This window comes from Pyrgilauda ruficollis, unplaced genomic scaffold (genome assembly GCF_017590135.1).
Source record: "Pyrgilauda ruficollis isolate IOZ18807 unplaced genomic scaffold, ASM1759013v1 scaffold43, whole genome shotgun sequence".
Lineage (NCBI taxonomy): Eukaryota > Metazoa > Chordata > Aves > Passeriformes > Passeridae > Pyrgilauda > Pyrgilauda ruficollis.
Genome location: NW_024525823.1, coordinates 8,586,585 through 8,600,202, shown reverse-complemented (window position 1 = coordinate 8,600,202; position 13,618 = coordinate 8,586,585). Strand labels below are relative to the sequence as shown.

The following is a 13,618-nucleotide window of genomic DNA, read 5'->3' as shown; positions in this document are numbered from 1 at the left end:
TTCAATGATCAGGGCTAAACAAAGAGCAAACATGTGGAAGAGTTCTACTCTATGTAATACAGAGTACAGAATCATAGAAGGGTTAGGGTTGGAAGGGACCTAAAGATGATCTAGTGGTATAAAATAAAATTAAAATACACCTTAAGAGCATGGCTATTTATTTTGGAAAAGCAGTTATTTGTACTTTAAATTCAGGAAATGTAAGTGTGTGTTTGCACTAGTTAATACAGGTTTGTTCTGCACTTTTGATGATAATGGTTTTATCCAAACCGTTTTGCAGTACCGTGTGGAGTCGGTGATGCTGCGCATTGCAAAGCCCATGAACTACATTGCTGTGACTCCCAGTGTCCAGCAGCGAGCTCAGATGAAAGCCCCACAGTGTGTTCCCTTGATAATGGAGCCAGAATCCCGCTTCTACAGCAACGCTGTTCTTGTCTTGGATTTCCAGTCCTTGTATCCTTCCATTGTCATAGCATACAACTACTGCTTTTCTACCTGCCTGGGACATGTTGAGAACTTAGGAAAGTAAGTTGTTACTCTTTTCTCACAATCTTTGATTCTGTGCATACTTGAGTGTCTTTTCTAAGGTACTGAGAACCCCTGGTTGCCATTGGAAACAATGGGAACGTATGAATAGCACCATTTTCTGTTACACAATACAGATGATAAAAATCTACCATGTGGGTGTGTGCACATGTTATACACATACATATACAAATCAATTTGTATTTTTAATTAAATACAATTATATACAGGATTACACTGTTCTCTTAAAAACCCCTGGAAATAACTCTGTGCATGTGTGTATGTACACCTCTTTGACTTTTGTGGTGATGCTGGTTTTTAACATTGCTTCAAAATAAAATTACTGTAAATCCACCATCTGTCTTCAAAACTAGACTGGGATTATTCCTTAATGAACTATGATTGCTCCTGTATCACTTGTAGTTCACTCTGGTTCTAATTACTAAAAATTAAAAGGTACAATTGAGTTATTCTTTGTAGCATCTTTTATTGAGCTTAACAGTTATTCTGTTAATTGGAAAAAGATCTCACTGCTCGTTATAATTACCTCTATAAAACAGTATTTTGAAGAATGGAAAGATGCCTGCAGTAATTGCTAGGTGTCACCATCAGGTTTTCACATTCCTGATTTGAAATTCTGAATTTGTAGGAAGAAAGTGCAGTGTGGTACTTGGTAAACATGCATGGTTTCCCTAGGGGATTAGAGTACTGAGTACATACCTTCACTAACTCAGTATTTGGTAATAATTCATAACACAGAGCAGAATTGATAAATTATGCATGCGTTGGAATTTAGCTATTTATTACTACTTTGTTCCTAGAACCTTCTGTATGTAGCTAAGAAATTTGAAATTATGTTATGTTTGTTTATACTTGAGATTATTCTGTCCTTCCTGGCATTATTAGCATTTTAATGTGAGCTGATGTTTTCACTTGATTAGTCTGTAAATGAATGAATTGTCTTCATATTTAAATTTTCTCTTTATTAGGTATGATGCATTCAAATTTGGCTGTACGTCTCTGAGAGTACCTCCTGACTTACTCTACCAGATTAGACATGATATCACAGTGTCACCCAGTGGAGTAGCTTTCGTCAAGGTAATGATATTAGTGCTCTGTGACAGCATTTTCACTGCCTGTTGGCTCACTTAAGATCAAATTGATATTGTAGTTTATATTTTGCTGCATTAAGAGCTGACAGAAAGGGGAGGTTCATTCTCTTGTTTCACAATGTTTCTGATATTTTTCAAAGTGCTGAACTTCTGGCATCTCAGGAAGTAAAATGTCTTTATGCTTTCCTTTATACTGAAGGCTTATTTCATCTATAATTAAACTGTATTTTACTTGTGCAGTTTGGGGATCAAATAGTAATTATCTGTGTGTAACAATTCGTTTTTCTCCTGCCTGTATAGCAGAATGCTTTCTTAGAAAAAGAGTAATGATTTGGGAAATGAGAGTCCCTGACTTGCTTTCTATTGTTCTCATTTTGTAATGTGTCCTGCTGGCTGATGTGTAATGAATATGGCCTGGAGCTGTTAAAAATATGTAGGCAATCACCAGGATATCTGTATTTAATGTAAAACAAAAACTTTAAATAAAAAATATTTGCAGAATTTTTAAAAGATAATGTTCCTTCATCAAGTAATACTTTGAGAATTAACAGCTAAATATTGAAGTCCCGTTTTAGTTAATAAGGTTATCTAAACATTGCATCAGCAGGGCTGATGAATACAAAGAACAAAAAGCTATTTGTTCTGTCCTTAAGAGCTTTGCCTGTGTTCTAGGTTCCTTGTAATATTTGTGGGAAAAGCCAGATTGTTGGGGCTGGGGCATCTTGCTAGTTAATTTGTCTTCCTGTCAGTGGTTAACTAACTGTTCTGGGGTTTGATTTTACTCTTAACTGTTTATGTTGGGATTTCTAACACCATGTTTGTCTTTGTTCCCTTTATGGCAGCCTTCAGTAAGAAAGGGTGTGCTGCCAAGGATGCTAGAAGAAATCTTGAAGACCAGGATAATGGTGAAACAGTCAATGAAGGCTTATAAGCATGACAAGGCTGTGACTCGAATGCTTGAAGCTCGTCAGTTGGGTCTTAAATATATAGCTAATTTCACTTTTGGCTATACTGCTGCTAATTTTTCTGGAAGAATGCCATGCACTGAGGTAAGGATTGCAGGTAAAATGTATAAAAGTGTTGGAAGGACCCTAGTCAAATAATATAATATTATTATTTGAAACAAATTAAATACCTTCAGAAAAGCTGTTTTTATTTGTAGTACTGAAAATCAGAAATTTAGGATTTATTTGTGATCTTCCAGAAAAATATGAAGGTCATTTTCTTCCTGTAAAGAAGCATTTGGTATTGGCATTGCTGTAGAACTGTTTCCAAAGTTAAATTGGATTACAGTTCTCATAGTGGAAATAAAACAAAACATTGTAGCTTTTTCTTCGTTTTCATAGGAATCAGCAGAATCCAAAAACTGGAGAAAATTATCCTGAGCAGTCTTGTCTTGCTCCGCAGATTTTTAATATATATCATAACTTCTAAAGAAGTTTGAAACAAATTCTTCTTTATTTTAATACTTGATAATTTTTGATCATTTTTCTTTTAGTTCTTGTTATTTTGGGGTAAATTAAGCAACCTTTTTATTTATTATATGCATTTAAACCATGAAATAAAATATATCATCTCAATACAGTGATTTTCATAACAAGATCAAGCATGGATAGACTGTGGTTACCAAGAGCTAGTATTTGGTTTAGCAGTAGAAATAAAGATTTTCAATCTAACTTTGCAGATTGGAGACAGCATTGTCCACAAAGCCAGAGAAACATTGGAGCGTGCCATTAAACTGGTGAATGATACAAAAAAATGGGGTGCTCACGTTGTATATGGTGATACAGACAGGTAATGCCTAATTTGCTTCTTAAAATGTTTTAAAATCGTAATAGTTCTTCATAGACAGGTTTTGCTTTTGTCTGAGCAAGGTGAATTTATGGTGCTGAAAAGGGTGTGTGGATCTTCTTTGGGTGTTGCTTACTGCCTTGCAGAATATGCAAAGTGAACAATGCCGAGTTTGCTTGGGTTTCTTTAAGGACTTTAAAGGTTTCCTTTCCTTTGAAAATTATGTGGAACAGAAAGAGGAGGGGGGGATATTTTTTCAGTTGTGAATTAGTATAAATCTAATTTACCAAATTATTATTATTTTTGTGCCTGTTTCTGCTGCCATTTTTATTTTTGAAAATAGAGTATATATAACACAGTAGGCATTGCACCTCGAGGAGGGCACTGTTTTAAGCTTCAGAAGTGGATACAATTCAAAAGCAGCCACCAGAGTATACAAAGATATTATTAGGCTGCCTGACATACATTTTCTCAGTCAGTCTTTCATCTAAATAATAGCCATGCTCTAGGCATATCCATCTCTGTTCCACACTTGGATAATTTTTCAGCCATTGGGAAACAAAGCTTGTCTGGCTGTCCTTTCTTAATAACTTATTAATCCAGTGACTGATTTCAGCCAGATCTGATAAAAGACTTGACATTTCAAAGATACTGAATTCATTATGGTTTCATTTTTAAAAAAATTGTTGGAGAAAGGAAGTAAAATCCTGCTGCTGCCCATAGTGGGAAAAAAATGGTATACCAGAGCTCTTTACAATTCTTTCCTAGGAACTCCAGTTTTGCAGTGCATGGGAGCAGTCCAGTCCCTGCCTCATCAGACAGTCACAGCATTCATTAGCCCTTTGGCACGCCTCATCTCATGCTGAATGCTGAAGTTGCTCAGATTTTTGACTTTTCTAGCTGAAGAAGGGGAATACAATTCATAATAACGTCCCTGCCTTGCTACCAGGAAACTATAGCGTACAGTTTTCAGGGACTATGTTGAATAGATTTGCATTCACTTGCTATGTCTGATTTCTTGTAGCATGTTTGTACTCTTGAAAGGAGCCACAAAGGAGCAGTCTTTTAAGATTGGTCAAGAAATTGCTGAAGCTGTAACAGCAACAAATCCCAAGCCTGTTAAACTGAAGTTTGAAAAGGTAAAAGGAAAATATTTTGCTTGAAATGTGCTGGGTGTTATCAAACCAACAACAACAAAACAAAAACCAAACAAAAAAAAAAAAAAAAAAAAAAAAAGGCAAAAAAGAAGTTGAAGATGAAAGATTTTTTCTGAACCCTAATGTACATAAGGATAAACAAGTCATGTGCTGTTTCTGAAAATACATTGCAAGCTCCTTAATGCCTCAGGGACCTTTTCAGAGGAGCACAACAGTGTGAACAATAAAGAGAAATATTCCTAATTTCACGTCAGTGGCTTGTTGTGCTGGCAGCATCAGGCAGTTTGAATTCCTTGTCATCAGTTTTGGGAAATATCTCCCTCAGTTTGGTATTGTATACCTACAATTGAATCAATGTGTGCAACTTAGCAGAGGAAATTTTCACTGTCCCCAATTCCAGTGCATGATATTTATTTTTCAGCCAGCCTTAGCACACTCACTTAAGCATATGTCCACATGATACATACACCTGTAAAATGAAAAGTCATTAAAATCCATTCATTAGGCTTCTGGAAGAAATATTAACCACAGCAAACAAATAGAAGAGTAAGGCAATATGTTACTGATTTTGCTGGAAGTTTGTCACTGTAAAGTCATTAGCAAGGTGTTCAGGTCAGTTAGCATTAGTCCAGGTGGTCTGGATATTTTCAAAGTTATTTTCAAACGCACTGCTCCCTCTTCCATGAGAGTCAGGAAGATGTGGTGTTATCCTAGTAACACTATGAAGAAAAAATTATTCTCCATTCTTTCATTTCAAAGTATTCAAGGAATACTTACCACAATCAAGAATAAAATAAGAGGTTGGAGAAAATAAGCAAAAGAGACCATGACCCTAAAAATGCATTCCTGAGAAAACTGTTCTCCAAGCACAGGCATTTAAAAAGCTTATTTGCTACAAATGGAGATACTAACAGATTTTTGGCATCTCCTTAAGTCTGAAAACAGAAAGTTCTAAGCCACTACTTGTGCTGGGAACATTTTCTTCTCTGATGTTTAAAATGAAGTTGTCTTTATGAGACAGATAATAGAGTTACATTAGAAATGGTGGCAGGTGTGATCCAGAAAAGTAAAGGTACTTGCAACAATTTATACTGTGTGTCACTTTGCATCTGAGCTTCAGCTAAATGAAATACAAAGTGATTTAATAATGGAACACCACAGAATCCCAACTTCCTCAGCCATCCTTTAAGAGTCCTTTGATCTTTTTTATCAGTTGTAAAGTTTTAACAAAAAACAAACAAACCAAAAAAAACCCAAAACCAACAAAGCACAGTATTCCTTAGGAAACCCTGTATGTCCTGAACACATTCCAGACTGGGCTGTCTTCTTTCTAAACATTCCAGGTCTACTTGCCATGTGTCCTGCAGACTAAAAAGAGGTATGTGGGTTACATGTATGAAACACTGGACCAGAAGGACCCAGTATTTGATGCAAAGGGCATAGAGACAGTCCGAAGGGACTCCTGTCCTGCTGTTTCCAAGGTAAAGTATTCATAGATTTCTTCCTGAATGAAATTACAATCTTCTGTTATTTCATTTTTTATTTATTTTTTTATTTTATTATCCTTTCTCAAAGTTTCTAGTCCTTTGAGTTGTCTTAATCTTCATCTGTTTTTCTTGTGTGAGCTATTTGAAAAGATAAATTGAAGATCTTTTACAGCATTACAAGGATTTGTATTTTACAGCTTATATTTCATCCCATAAAAAGCTCTTGGCCCATGTAAGCCCTCTCAAAGACCATTCTTGATCCAGTTCACTTCAGCTGGAAATATTACTGCCAGACGAGTGAGACACACTGATCTGTCTTCCAAATAGCTCACTTACATAATTCTAGTTCAGCTAAGAAATCCGTTAAAACACCTTTTTTTGCCTGTTTATTTTAAGCTGTGTATTGAGAGGTTAAAAAGAAATTAGGAAACCTTGTTCTTAGCCAAATTAAAAGAACTTTATGCCAGTAAAAAAGGTAATGACATAGAAGGGTTTACTAAAGTCATGGCAAAATATTTTAGATGGCAGGGAAAAACATCTTCTCTCATACTTTGGAAGCTTCTATAATTGTTGAAAAAATCTTAGTGCTGGAGTATGGATGATGTCATGAAAGATGTGGTAAACTGAGGAAAATGTTGTCCAGTAATGTGTTTATGGGTGTCTTTGAGTGGAAGACATTGCAACCTATCAATATCCTAGTTCACCACTGGTACTTTTTCTAAGGACTGTATTTATATTTCCATATCATTTACTGAATTAATTGCAATTAATTCTTTTTTATTCAAACATAACATGTTTTTCTCATCTTTCTCTTTTGGTTGTAAAGATACTTGAGTGTTCTATCAAGCTGCTATTCGAAACACGGGATATAAGTCAGATCAAGCAGTATGTTCAGAATCAATGCATGAAGTTACTGGAAGGAAAAGCCAGCATGCAGGACTTCATCTTTGCAAAAGAGTACAGAGGGAGCTCAGCATACAAACCTGGAGCCTGTGTACCTGCTCTGGAAATCACCAGGTAATGAGATCAAGAAGTGCTAATCACAGATATTTCTTATCTTGACCTTTGTGCTGACAGGTTATGGGTAGGAGCTCATAGGTTTTTTTGTCTTGATCTTTGTATTGACACATTAGATAGCCGTTTGTGGGTATTTTTTCTCTTGACCTTTGTACTGTCAAGTTACAAATAGCAGTCAGATGTCTTCTTCAAATACTATTGAAGCAGTTGTCCTTAAATTTCTTCTGTGTGTGAAAAGAGACGGTCCTGGAAAGAGCCACACGTTCAAGAGGAAAGTCTTGTCAGGACACTGCAGTAGTGTGTTCACTTCTGTTGCTTACAGTTTGGGTTTTGTACAAGGGCTGGACTCTCCAAGATTATTCATCACTCCCAGTTATTAGATATGTTACAGATTGTGACAGTGGTGTCTCTTAGTGCTGTGAAATACATTACCAGGCATAGTTTCTCGTTTTTAATAAAGTACCTTACTTAAAGTTTATATTTCATCCTGTTGATATCCTTGGTCAGTAGAAAAGTAGATAATGTAAGCTGGAACATATTGTCACCTTGCTTAATACAAAAGGTCTTCCAGTCAAGCTATGCTCCTGTAATAAAACAACGTCGAAGTCCAAAACTGATATCTATTTCAAATTGAATTGTCCTTTGCTTTCTGAGTAAAGGATAATTCAGTTTGAAGCAGGTATCATTCTACTGAGCAAGCAATGTCAGAAAGCAAAGGACCAGAATTTGACCAGAAAGCAAATTGTACTTGAGCTCTTTTTAGTACCCTGGCTGTTCCTTATTAAAATGTTTCCTTAAGGAAGTGCTAGCTAAAAAACTGCATGCAAATCCAAGTGACCTGAAACAGACCGTTTCTTCAGGGTTTGTGCCCCAGGTTCTAAAAATTAGGTTCGATCACAAGACAAATGAAAAATGAAACATTTTGGTCCTGTGCTTCATAATAGGCACTGACTCCAGTCATTTGGAGAGCAACTAATCTAATCAGATGGGGAAGCTTACAGGCAAATGAAACAACTATGAATTTGCCTCTGGATGCGTTCTCAAGGCTGTGTTTTGACAGGAGAATGCTTGCCTATGACCGGCGCTCCGAGCCGCGCGTCGGGGAGCGCGTGCCCTACGTCATCGTGTGCGGCATGCCCGGCCTGCCCCTGATCCAGCTCGTGCGGCGGCCCCTCGAGGTGCTGCAGGACCCCAGCCTGAGGCTCAACGCCACCTACTACATCAGCAAGCAGATCCTGCCCCCCCTGGCCAGGGTGTTCTCGCTCATTGGCATAGACGTCTTCAGCTGGTACCACGAGCTGCCCCGGGTGAGTGTTTTCAAACAGGAGTCAGCAAGTGCAGTGCGTCTGAGTGCAGTGTTTGGCCTTGTTGTGACTTTCAGTGGAATGAGATTGATAGGAGGCAACAGCAAAGGTTGTTTTGTGAAGCAGTGTTTGATGCTCAAATATGCAGTTCTGATTCTTAGATCTTCTGTGTGGGGTTTTTTTTTCACATAGTAAATCAGTTTTTTCAACCCTTATGTGCAGGGCTGATCACAATCATCCTCTGTTTCCTGATCCCTTCTATAGTTCAAGAGAATATTTTGCCATAACTCTGTATTTTTAGCAGTATGTGTATGTGCATCTGTTTGGCCATACCGCTTTTTAAATCTGTATATTACATGTTGGAACTCCTGTTTTTCCAAAATGTTCTGAGGATCTCTTTTCTGTATAAAACGGTGGCATGCCCCAATGGCAGGAACACTTTAGAAATTTTATCACCAGAAATTTAAAGCCAATAACACCCAAACATGACTTCCCTAAAAGTTAAAGAAGTCATTGAGATGCAGGAAAAGAAGCATTAGATAGCTGGATTTTAGTTTGTGATTCCCCTGACAAAAAGGGATGATGAAATACAGTGTATCTGTGTCATTTGGGTACTCTGCTCAGAACAGACTTCAGCAGCATAGTAATACATCATGTTTCCACTGCAATATAGCAGTATAGCTGTATTTCCCAATACAGCCTTGATTGACTTCAGTTCTTCTTCTTTTCTTTACCTTTCCAATGGCACCATGGCAGTCACCTTAAGTACCTCCAACAAGCTGTTCTAAAAAGGTAAAAAGAGCCCTGGCTTTCTGCAAGGCCAAGGAGCAGCAAGGAAGTTACAGGGAGTAGAACAGCAGGAGAGTGAAGGATAGCACAAAGCAAAAGTCATGCAGCAGCAGGAGTAAGTGCAGAGAACGAACTTCCCAGGATGATGGGCCAGTGGTGGAACCTTGTCCAGGGAAATCAGAGCATGAGCTAGTGCCATGGACCAAAGCACCATGGCAGAGCTGTGCTCAGGACTGCCTGGCACAGACACTCGAGGGCTGGCAGCATCCAGAAGGCAGCCACTGGAGCCAGGGCACATTCAGATGCGAATCAGATCAGCACCTAAAAAAGGAACAGCTACAGGAGCAGAGTTTGAGGTGAGATCAGGAGTTAAGGAGTGTGACCAAGGATTTTTATGGTTACAGAATCTCTGTGAAATAGGTTTTGGGGAGGGCTCTGTTGAGTGTATCACTTCAGGGCCAGTGCTGCACTCTTCAGAGTGCAGTGATCCATGTTCATAATTTGTGTATGAACCCAGGCCCTGCAGGCCGTCTTGCACTTTCTTACTCCTTTGGAAAAAAAAAAAAAAAAAACAACTATGTAATCTAGGAATAAGGCAGGCTGCTCTCTTGGAAGTTCATTACCTCTTAATTATTTTTCTTGACAGATTCAGAAGGCTGCCTCAGCTGCCCACACTGAGCTAGAAGGACGCAAAGGCACCATCTCCCAGTATTTCACGACCTTACACTGTCCTGTGTGTGATGAACTGACCCAGTATGGGATCTGTAATAAATGCAGAAGCCAGCCACAGCATGTGGCAGTGATTCTCAACCAAGAAATCCGAGAGCTGGAGCGTAAACAAGAGCAGCTGGTGCAGGTACGATTAAAACATTGTCAGATGTCTGTCAGCAGAAGACAGGGGCTGAAATTTCAAAGCAGTGTGTTACTGAATACTCCCAACAAAAATGGGAAGTATGGTCCAGGTGTTAAATGTGCTGCAGCTTGTTTGCTTTACCCATTGCTGTTGAAGGCAGCACAGCAGCTGTTACTCTCCTAGGCTTTGTGGAAAGCTAAGGCAAAGGAGGGGGTCAGAACAGAAGATGCTTTTCTCATTTTCTTCTGATTTTTAAGAGTACCTTATATGGTTTGTAGATCCCTTTTTATAATGACAGAGAGCTGTGAGAATGTAAAAGATTCACTCTTTTTTGCATTAAAATAACAGATGATGTTCTAGAAACAAAAATGTTTGGGTCAGAAAACTTATTTATTTATATGTAAAACATGGATGTGGTTTAGCTTGGGGATTTTCTTGTTACCTTTCCTCTCGATAGGAATTTTCCAAGCTGCTTTTTCCCCTTGAGCTAGAAGTCAATTAAGAGGGTAGCTGACTGTGCTCATGAATTTATTACAGCAAAGCACAGTGCCTCCCCTTGTGGAAACATATGCATACCCTCACCTAATTTTCATACTGTCATATTTTATAATTCATAAATATTTTAATTAACATTTATTTTTAGCACTAGCACGTGAACCATTTTAAAGACTTGTCTGAATGTCAGGGATATAAGTGTTCCTAAATCTAAGCATTGATTTGATAGGTTCTCATGGGCTTGCTAAAAATGCACTGTAATTCACTTCATAAATATTTCATTACTAAGGTGTGGACTTCTTGCTGTATTTTGTAATATTTGCCCTTATCTGTATTGTGAATGGCAGAAATGAGGAATTGCATGTTCTGCTGTTTTCCTGTGGTCCTTCAAACCCTTTGCATTACTCTTGTTCTGAAATAAAGCAGAACTTGTCAGGCTGGTCCAGCCCCACAGAAGGGTCAGTGAGTTTGATTAGAACATTCTCTTGTCCCTGCAACACGCAACAGCTCAGCAGGGCCTGGGATCCTGTCCCAGTCAGTGTTTGATGTCTCTGTAAGAGCATCTGTCTTATTTTTAATATGAAGGCTTACATATCCTTCACAGCTTAAATTTTTAGCCCTTTGAGATTATAAACATGCTGGGGCCAGCAGAAAACTGATATAACACTGAGCTGTACATTATTTTAAACTGCACTCAAAAATTACATGCTTTGGGTTAAAACCATAGACTTCTCCCCTCAACACAAACTGAACTCAGGACTTGTCTCAAGTACCACTTAGTGTGGTCCCTTGCATTTAAAGCAGCCACAGCCTCTTTCAGAACTAGGCTAGGTGTAGTTCTGAGGTTACAAATCTGGAACCAGCTGTTTAAGTCCTGTTCCTTCTGGTCACAGGATTGGTATCCTCTGAGGTGCCACCTGTGGGACTTGGCCAGGAGGGGCTGCCCCTCCTCAGCTATTGGCAGTCCCTATTGCAGGGATTTGGTGCTGATGCAGACCTGGCATCACCATGGAAGGTGGAAAGAAGGAAAAGAACTAGTTTTAAAAGCAAAGGGATACAATTTGGGTTTGTTGATCAGGCCATGTGATTGATTGGATAAACTGTGTAACATTGTAATGTTACAAAACGGTGTGGTTGGAACCAAATTTCTAGGGTTTTGGAAAAACTGTTGAAGGTGGCAAATGCTGCAAAGGTTAAAAATAAAATAGCAAAGCAGGGGTCTTTAGTTTCCTAAAGGTGTCTACCTTTGGAAAAACTGTGCCTGCTGCTATTTTACTCCATTGGGTATCTATCTCACATTAAAAGTACTTTCAAGCAGCATTAACAAGTAATTCCTTGAACAAGAAGAGCAGTGCAACTTCTGTGGCCTCTGTATTTCCGTGTTGAGATTGATTGACTCTGACTAGGTAAAACTCTAATTAAAGCTTATCTTGAAATGAGTAATTTATTCAAAGTCCCTTTTCTCTGCAGAGAATAATTGCAGGACAAGAGTTCTTTCACAGAGAGTAAGTTTATCACAAATAGAACACACTGCCCCTGCTTAAACCCAGTCAACTTATTTACCTCACTTTTAAAAGTGCCACCACATGCAAGCAGAACTTAATTAGCAGGACTGCAACCCAAGCTGTGAAGTCCTGCTGTTGCTCTCTGCCCAGTTCAGTGGGCGATGCTGCCAGCCAGCCAGCAGCGGCCAGATGAGCTGTCTGGCAGCAGCCCAAGAGGCTGAAGCAGAGCAGGGAGCTGCTGTGGGTCCCTCCATGCTGGGGAGAAGCTCTGTGCAGAAGGGCTGTGCCTGTTCTGCTGATACAGGCTTGAGGATTTAGCAGTCCCTAGTGGTTTATGCCTGGCTTGTGTTGTTTAAAATAATTGTTTTGCTTTTTCTCGTGTAACGCAGATATGCAAGAACTGCACAGGCTGCTTTGATCGGCAGATCCAGTGTGTCTCCCTCAACTGCCCAGTGCTTTTCAAGCTCTCCAGAGTGAGCAGAGAACTGTCAAAGGCACCCTATCTCCGCCAGCTGCTTGACCAGTTTTAAACGATCTGTGTTACAGGATCCCAGGTGCTATTTTTTTTTTTCTTCAGTGTTTACCACACTAAGACTATTGTGCATGGTGCTTTTTCAATTCTCACCTAGTCCAGGATTTCCATTTTAACTGTTGGGTTTATTATCTGAAGAACAATGAACACTTACCATAACTAAATTGAAAAGAAAAAAAAACCCAACCCATTTGTTGATCTATGAATAGCTCACTTTTTAAGATGTAAAAATTTCTTCTTCCTTTCATGTTTCTAACATACTGTTTTATAATGCTGATGTTGAAATAGCTCTGTGTAACATCTTGTAAATCCATTTCAAAGTAGAAGTCAAGTTTACTTCCTGGAGGAAGGAGCACTGAAAACCTCTTGAAATGATAAAACCATTCGTGTGTGTTCTTGAACTGTCAGTATCAAGACGTGTTACTTATATATTCTCCATTCACTTTATAATTTTGTCTGCGAAATATTTTGTAAATACACTTTTTTACTTTTCAAACAACTGAGTAAAATAATGTGCAATGACTTTTATACAGATAATTTTAAAGTTGGTTGGTATATCTCCTCCTAAGTTTTGCTTGATTCCAAGTAGATTGTTATTTTGATCAGACTGTGCAAGCAGTAGTACCATGTGTAGCATTTTGAAACATTATTTTCTAAAAATTGCTGTCTTGCTTTAGCTATTAATGGGGCATTGTGAGGAACTGTGCAAAGACATTTTTGTTACAAACCTGTGGGACTGTTGCAATACTTTAAATATAAAATTTTATTCCATTTTTGCTTGTTTTGTATAGACATTTCTATTGCTTCTAAATATGCTTAAAATATTTTCTTTCCTTACGTACTGTACAGTTAAATCTTATTTGCCACCATCTTGACAAAATGTGTATTTAGAATATTTGTATAACTGTATAAAATGGAAAAGGAATTATGTGGTCAGTGCATTGTTTTCTAAACTGGAAATCATTTTGTTTTAGAAGTTAATAATGGAAACCATATTAAAGTTGAATAAAATGATATGGTAAAAAATGATACGGGGTTTTTAATATTTGCC

At 38.2% G+C, this 13,618-nt stretch overlaps 1 protein-coding gene across 2 annotated transcripts in view; it reads left to right on the top strand.

Moving 5' to 3' along the window:
* REV3L (REV3 like, DNA directed polymerase zeta catalytic subunit) overlaps positions 1 to 13,594 on the top strand; it is a 113,264-nt gene extending 99,670 nt beyond the window's left edge. For both annotated transcript variants that reach the window (XM_041478016.1, XM_041478017.1), the window contains 10 exons: positions 281 to 525; positions 1,515 to 1,623; positions 2,480 to 2,686; positions 3,322 to 3,431; positions 4,453 to 4,567; positions 5,929 to 6,066; positions 6,899 to 7,089; positions 8,150 to 8,396; positions 9,829 to 10,038; positions 12,425 to 13,594. In XM_041478016.1, the coding sequence (XP_041333950.1) occupies positions 281 to 525; positions 1,515 to 1,623; positions 2,480 to 2,686; positions 3,322 to 3,431; positions 4,453 to 4,567; positions 5,929 to 6,066; positions 6,899 to 7,089; positions 8,150 to 8,396; positions 9,829 to 10,038; positions 12,425 to 12,565 (1,713 nt within the window). In that variant the 3' untranslated portion in view covers positions 12,566 to 13,594. The remainder of the gene's footprint in view (positions 1 to 280; positions 526 to 1,514; positions 1,624 to 2,479; positions 2,687 to 3,321; positions 3,432 to 4,452; positions 4,568 to 5,928; positions 6,067 to 6,898; positions 7,090 to 8,149; positions 8,397 to 9,828; positions 10,039 to 12,424) is intronic.
* The last annotated feature ends 24 nt before the right edge of the window (positions 13,595 to 13,618 follow it).